The 7841-nt window shown below is 35.0% G+C and overlaps 1 protein-coding gene across 1 annotated transcript in view; it reads right to left on the bottom strand.

Annotated features, from left to right (window-relative positions):
• Positions 1-123: 123 nt before the first annotated feature.
• Positions 124-7841, bottom strand: part of LOC144962367 (muskelin-like) — a gene marked incomplete at its 3' end in the record, with an annotated part of 14036 nt that continues 6318 nt past the window's right edge. The window contains exons 4-10 of the mRNA XM_078895259.1: positions 6561-6703; positions 5884-5972; positions 4542-4651; positions 3236-3373; positions 2462-2516; positions 1518-1595; positions 124-179 (exon numbers count right to left, since the gene is read on the bottom strand). Coding sequence (XP_078751385.1) covers positions 124-179; positions 1518-1595; positions 2462-2516; positions 3236-3373; positions 4542-4651; positions 5884-5972; positions 6561-6703 — 669 coding nt within the window. The remainder of the gene's footprint in view (positions 180-1517; positions 1596-2461; positions 2517-3235; positions 3374-4541; positions 4652-5883; positions 5973-6560; positions 6704-7841) is intronic.

The following is a 7841-nucleotide window of genomic DNA, read 5'->3' as shown; positions in this document are numbered from 1 at the left end:
TACAGTCCAGGTCCCAGAGGGGAGGTATAGGACCGAAGTCAGCCAATCGTGTTCCCATCCCATCCTCCAAACATTATATGGCTCCGTAAAAACATCGACACACACGATGACCCCCACGCATACCTGGCCGATTTCAAACCCCTGTTCTGTTGAAGACGATGCCCTACAAAACCCCATGCCTTTAAAAAACCAAAAGATTTAATTTTAAAGAAATCAAAATCAATGAAAAAAATTTTTCTAAAAATTCTGTTTCGGTGTCTTTGTTTTACATTCCGGCCCAGAGGGGGTGAAGACCAGAAGTAGCCAGATCATGATTCCATCCCATCCTCCCAAACATGAATGGTCTCCGTCAAAACATCGACACAATCGATGACCCCCACCATACCGGCCTGACTTCTAACCCTGTTTGTTGAAAGACGATCCCCATACACAAACCATCCCTTTGAAAACCAAAAAATTTAATTTGTAAAGAAATCAAAATCAATGAAAAAAATTTTCTATAACTCTGTGTCTTCCCCCCCCCCCCGAAATCTCTTTCAATATCTAATTTCACCTAAAATTCACCAATCCAATCTCAAATGTGAAAACTTTAATTTCATCACAGAATAAGTTTATCTGAGATTTATGAGTAATTGAATACTGATTTGGTGGAAATTACTTCTCATCAACATGGGAAAGTTACTCAATGATATTAATCCGAAAAGGGCAGGTGCTCAAAAAAAAAATCCTGCAACTACCAAAAAAGGGAAAAAACAGAAGGGGGTTAATTATATAAATGCGGTTTTTTTTCATTTTCGAATTCCGGCCAGACAAAAAAAAAACCGGGGAGACCTCTTTTTCAAAAAAAAAAATCCGGCCTGCCGGATTTTTCCGGGGAACTTTCACCCTGCATACAACCAAAGGGTAGAAACAATTTTCAATTCCTTTTCATAAAATAAAAGAATATAAACTTTGTCTTCACATAAGGGTCTTAAACAAAAGATTTAATAATAATTATAAATTTGGGGGGGGGGGGGGGGGGGGGGGGGGGGGGGGGGGGGGATGGGAGATGGACAAAAAGGGAAAAATAGTGGGGGGGGGGGGGTGATTTCATAAAATAACAAAAAGATAACAATAAAAACGAAAACACCAAAACTAAATCCCCGCTATTTCACATGAGACATACATAATAAGATATAAGTCAGAGGGGAAAAGAAAACTATATTGAAATTAAACTTATAAAAGTATATATCAAGCAATTATTTTATAGCGATGTAAAGACCACCTAACAGGTACAAAGGAAGTAAAAATAAAATAATAAATAACAAAACAAAAACAATGTAACAGAACAAAACTATACAAAAACAAAACATACAAAAAACAATAAAATAAAACAAACAAAAAATAATAACAACAACAACAACAAAGCAAGCCAACCCTTCACCACCCCCCCCCCCCCCCCCACACACACACACAGAGAAAAACAAACAATTAATTAAAAATAATAAAATGAACAAGCACAAATTACAGAAACTTACTTTTGGATCCAACCGGTTCTATGGGCGTCCACTCTGGCTTGTATTCTTGTCTGCTGACATACTGTTCAAATATACCCTCTGTAAGATAATTAAATTAAAATTAAAAGTTTATACTTTCACGACAAGAGCAAATCAACATCTCTCTATTTATGGTGATATCACTAATATAATATAGACCTGTAAATGAGCTCTATAAAAATTGACTGAAACTCTTTGTAATTCGTCGTAGCGGAAAAATTCAAAGAATCGAAATGAGAGGAAAACAGCAAGCTCGCTTGAGCAAAACAATGGCAGAAAACTAATTTGCGCTGGAATTAATTAGGCTACTTACCGTTGTTCCTTATAATTAGGTACCCAATCAGTGAAGAAACTAGAAACGGTTAACCAGTTTGTTTACAATGCGAGGCAATCGAGATGTACTGTAGCAATCACTAACTTTCGATTTGAAGGTGTCTACATGACGCACTTCCGGCTTTCGCATTTTACTTTTTTTCATACTTTTACTTCCCTCCAGGTAAATGTGGTCAATTTTGGCTTAGACGAAACAGCGAAATTTGTCGCTCAGCGGCTCACTTAAAATTGGCTACCATTGGGATCATGACAGGTTTGGAAAGTGAAAAAATAATTTCACGAAGGCTGTGTGAAACTACACTGGGGTGTGTTCAGACATGGCAATTCTAAAAAGTGTCGCTTAGCCTTGGCTATATATCTATCGTTAATATAAACGGCCCATGAACTAAGCGTAGCACTGTGAAACATTCCAAATTACTTTACGTCTTTCTTTCTTTCCTTTTTTTAAATATTTGAATTTGACGAATTGACTGATTTCCGTTAATTGACTGAGAATTTACAGGTCTAAATAATATCATCATTATCATAATAATGTCAATGATGTCGATTGAAAGGATGATGATGATGATGATGACGATGATTGATATCCATACCATTATTAGCCTGGTCTATCAGCACTTCACAACCTTTGAAGTCACCATGTACCACCTGAAAACAAAAAAGTTCTTCTGTCAAATTTACATTCACTTGCCTTTCAAAATCATTGTCTGTTTTTGTAAATATGGATAATGGTGGCTAATTAAAGGCAGGTTATGCACAGGCATTTATTCATTTTAATCATCATACTACTGTGAAAATTAAGATAGATCGAAATAAATCTTTTAAACCATGTGTGGTCTTATGGCATGACACTAGCCTTAGGATAAGAAGGTCCTGGGTTGGGGCCGCGCTCTGAGCGACGCATAGTTGAGTACTCAGATAAGGCTCTTTACTCAAACTCTCTCACTGTGCTCAGGTGTAAAATGAGTACCTGGTCATTAACAGTGTTGTCTCTGTCGTAAAAAAAAAAAAAATATTGAAATTTCGCCTTACGGTACAGACATCATGTCTCGTCCTACATGTTAAGTGTTGCTGTTGGCGAGGCACCCCTTGTAAAACGCCTTAAGTATGTTCATTGGATAATGTGCTATATAAAAGCTCAAGTATTTTATAATTTTGAACTTGAAATAATTTTCACCTCATGGTTCACCTCAACACACCAAAAAAAAAAAAAAAAAAGAATTGAGACAGTCAATCACATATTTGAACTTGGCTAAAATAAGATCCAAAAATATCTATATAAACTAAATAATTCATCAGTAAAAGTGGCAGATAATTTACTGGACTCATACATTTCAACTTAATGGCCAGTATCTTGTTCTACTCACCAGTAAATTATGAAGTTGTGTTAAAATTGGATGTTCCAGAGATATATTGGTTTTCTTGCTCAATGCCTCATAAGCCTCTGTGTAGCAACGCTGTCGGAAATGCTTCAAACATAGCCTGATTGCTTCTCTTTCTCGATACTGGTATGTGTAAAAAGAATAATTCCCAACACATAAAATGGTTAAAAAAAAAAAAAATAAAAATAAAAAACCAAAAAAAAAACCCAAATAGTTATTGGAAAAGCCAATTTATAAAAAAGGAAAGTATAGAAAATTTTAATTAATTACAAAAACAAGATACAGTTAAAGCTCAATAATTTGAACACTTCCATCCCAAACATTTATCTGGCTTAACAAATCAAAAACAAAACTGACTATAAACTGGAAACAGGAGGAAAGATGACGTGCACGGTTCACTTTCTAAAATGGTTGGGTTACCTGCTGCTTGCAAAAAATCTAAGCTTCTTGTTAAACGATTAAATGGTATAAGAAAATGTTTCAATACTACATGAACATTGTCTCAGCTAAATTCAAAGAAATGCAGTTGACTCCAAAAAAAAGTACACAGATTATGAAATGATGGATGGACTATTATTTTATATTCTTGAATTTGAGCCAAGTATCAGAAGATTATCAAATGATGGATGGACTGTATTATTTTAGATCCTCAATTTGAGCCAAGTATCAGAAGATTATGAAATGATGGATGGACTGTATTATTTTATATTCTTGAATTTGACCAAATATCAGATGTTGGACTTCGACTTATTATGACCTTATGAAAAGAATTTTATCAAATATCATTAATTAGATTCATCTGTAATGTTACAAAAGGTCATCAAAAGTGTAAAAAATCCTGCTTAAATATCAATCAATGAAGTTAACAAGAAAAGAAATCACTTCAATCATATAGAGGTGACTATTGTGAAAACTTCCAGAAAACAGATTGATACAACAAAAGATTTAGAAGAATGTACCAGATGATGCAGCAAGGAAAAAACAAACTGATAAAATTCAGCCAGAAATTGCAAACAAAAAAAAAAGACAATCATAACTGAAGAGCAACTTACTTATGGGACAGCGTGGCTTCGAGGTAAGGTCTTTGCTTCGTACCTGAAAGGTACCGAATTCGATCACCCGCCGCGTTGTGTGGCCTTGAGCAAGTCACCTCACCCTAGCTCACTTTGCGGCGCTGCACTGCGGCTGACACCTGGGTTATTCCAGTCTTCCCTTGGAATAGACCCTAAAGAAAAATTTCCCCATGGGGATGAATAAAGGGAATCTTACCAAAAAAAAAAAAACCACTCACTGTATTGTACCAATTCATACAAGGTTTGACATCCTCCCACCGGTTGTTGCCAAGGATCTCAACATACCATATGCTGAAATTAAAGCTGGGACCCCAAGCTTGTAACGGCACTGAGAAGTATGAAAAGATTATGAACCAATGACTATCTAATCTAAAGAATGATAACTAAATCATATCACAAAACAAGAGTGAAAGAGCTCAGAGAGAATTAATTTGACAAAATTTATCAATTCCCCGCTTCAACATTGCATTGTTTACCATGCTCATGAAATAATGATGATAATAAAAATAATAATAATAATAATAATAATAATAATATAATAATAATAATAATAATAATAATAATAATAATAATAATAATAATAATAATAATAATAATAATAATAATAATATATACGTCATTCATCAAAAAAAAAATGGAAATTCGTTTACAGACGTGGCATGCATAAGTTTAAGAACCAAGAACTGCAAAGGAATAAAAGATGATGAAGATGATGATGAAATACTTTAAACACAAAAGGTTGAGGCCATGTGGTAAGACATTCGCCTTCGGATTGGAAGGTCCAGGGTGTCGAGTCTTCCTCTGAGCGGTGCATAGTTAAGTCCCAGGAAAAGACTCTTTTCTCACTTTCCTTCACCATACCCAGGTGTAAAATAAGTAGCCATGGACGGTCCCAAGCCCGTGTAAACTCAGGGGGAGAATGTTGTGATAGCGGACAGGAAACTCAACTTCGGTTAATTACATTTCCGCTGATTATCTGGAGTGGACTGTACATGAAAGAGCAAAGCCACTTCACATCAATCAACTAAGAATTTATGTTGATGGCCATTAAAAAATAAATTTTAAAAGCATCATGTATTGCAATTTTAAGTTACTGACAGGTTGCCCACCCCCCCCCGTGTACTGAAACGAATGAGAAAGAGGGGAGGGGAGGGGGAGGGGGAGGGGAAGGGGAGTTGGAGGAAAGACAGGCATTCTAAACAAAATAAAAACAAAACACCATAGATGTTGTGAAAAACAATCAACTTGCTCATACTTACTGGTATGCATGTATATCTGTGCTTGTGTACAAGTTTGTTTGCATGTGAGTGTTAGGGAATGAGTATAAAACAATTCAGAAGCAAAAGCAATCCCTCAAACGCCTATCTCAAAAATAATGAAGTTCATTTTGAGGATGATAACAAAAAAATTTTAAAAATGGGACAATTCCTTTAATTCTAAAAAAAACTTTCACTTCGTCTTTCAACTGTTTGATATTTCAATATAAGAGAATAATAATGTGAGACAGTGGGCTTTTTCCAGGCTTCTTCGTGTTTTTGCTTTTTAACATAGCATACGTACCTATTTTAATAAAACGACACGGGAAAGGATGACCATCAATTTCATGCCGAAGGAGGAACTTCTCTGATTGGTGGTCATTCTTTAATCCTCTGAGAAGAGAACATAATTTGGTTAAATCCTTGATTATGTCAAAATATGTTGAAGAGCATCTACACTTTTGCTATACCAAGTTCAAGCATATAAAAAATCAACTTTGCCGTTATATGAACTATAGAGTGATGTATATATCCACTATTAAATGATGATGATGATGCTGATGGAATGTTATTGTGATGGATTGATGTACAATTTATACATAAACTCATAAATAGAGGTGCCTAAATGAGTGAATAAAATGGAGATAAAGATAAAGGGAGTAAATCTGTGTAAATCATGAATGTGTTGTTCATTCATGAGTCAGATTTACTCCCTTTATCTTTATCTCCAATTTTTACATAAGCTTTCAGTGACTGACTGCTCAAACATTTCTTGTATAGTGTCATCTGTTTTTCAATCTGTTACTTTTTACTGCATATTCTTTTAAGTGTCATCTAATTTTCAATCTACTACTGTGTACTCTTTATCCCTTTTTTATGTTGTTGGAAAGCACATATAACATAATATCTTTTATGGAAATAAGATCGTAATTCCATTCAAAATATCTTGTTAGCTCATGACTGGTCACTTTTACAACTTACCCATCAAGAACTTCTATCATGTGATCTTCTGTCAAGCCTCCATACACTTTGAACTTCTTGAGATTGCATACATGCGTTTTCTCAAATTTGCCAAACACAATAAACTTTACAATGGCTGGCTTTTCAAGTTTAAGAACCAAGAACTGCAAAGGCATAAAAGATGATGATGATGATGATGATGATGATGATGATGATGATGATGATGATGATGATGATGATGATGATAGTAGTAATAATACAGTCCACTCCGGATAATCGCAACACCCTGGGATCAGCGAAAATGTCGTGATTAACAGAAGTTGGGTTTCCTGTACACTATTGCAACATTTTACACAAATATGGTAAACTCAAACCAGTAGTTATAAACCTTGTTCTTAGTCTACCACAAACTGAGCAATTTGATTGAAACAAAAACCATATGGCAGCCCTGTATAGATTTTGACAAGCAAAAGGAGCTTTTGGGTCAACCCGACATCTTATTCAGAGTGGATTCACAGTCACTCTTTTGTTCTTAACATTTGTAAGAGTGTAAGAGTCAAAGAGATTAGCCGTGATGAGAGATAATAAGCTCTCACCAAACTTGTTGGTCAGAATGCACAGTTGTCAATCCCAAAACAAAGAATATCATTTCTCAGTCTCTACTTACAAGAGTCATTTTCTACCTGTTGTGTAGACTATGCCCAGCCCAATTGCCTCATATCTAATTGTCAACATAGATGAGCGCACGAACCCGTATTGAAAAGCCCAGCTCTATTTTGTCTCTATTAGAGTGGTGACACACTACTGTAGCATTAAACCCCGCCCACCTCGATTCTTCAACCTGTCATGATTTCACCCATGATGAAATTTAATCATGAGATTTTGTTTGATTGATTTAATGAATTTTCCTCTTTTTGAGGTTAAAAATTTGTTGCGATTAACCGAAGTTTGGTGCAATTAAACAGCGACTTTTATATAGAATTAATTCCATTTCTTGGGAAATGTTGCGATTAACCGAATGTTGCGATTATCCAGAGTGAACTATAATAATAATCTATTCTAAAGAAAAATAGGGTTGGGGGTCAAATTGTTCATTACAGCCAATGTTAAGGTTTTGCCAACAAACACAGAATTACTAGGAAATCTAAAACTTACAAAAACTAATTTTCTTTTACAAATTGATAAATGAGTAAGTTGCAAACCTTTTCTAAATTAAGAGAAAGTTTATCACCCTTTGACCCAAATGATAATTTATAAAATCTGCTAGCAGTTAATGATCGGCCATGTTTATTAATGTTTTAA

The sequence above is a fragment of the Berghia stephanieae genome, unplaced genomic scaffold, assembly GCF_034508935.2.
Source record: "Berghia stephanieae isolate SIO BIC M18660-M18661 unplaced genomic scaffold, UCSD_Bste_1.3 scaffold966, whole genome shotgun sequence".
Taxonomy (NCBI): Eukaryota; Metazoa; Mollusca; class Gastropoda; order Nudibranchia; family Aeolidiidae; genus Berghia; species Berghia stephanieae.
Note: the sequence above shows the minus strand (reverse complement) of the source record. Positions and strands in the feature narration are given on the sequence as shown.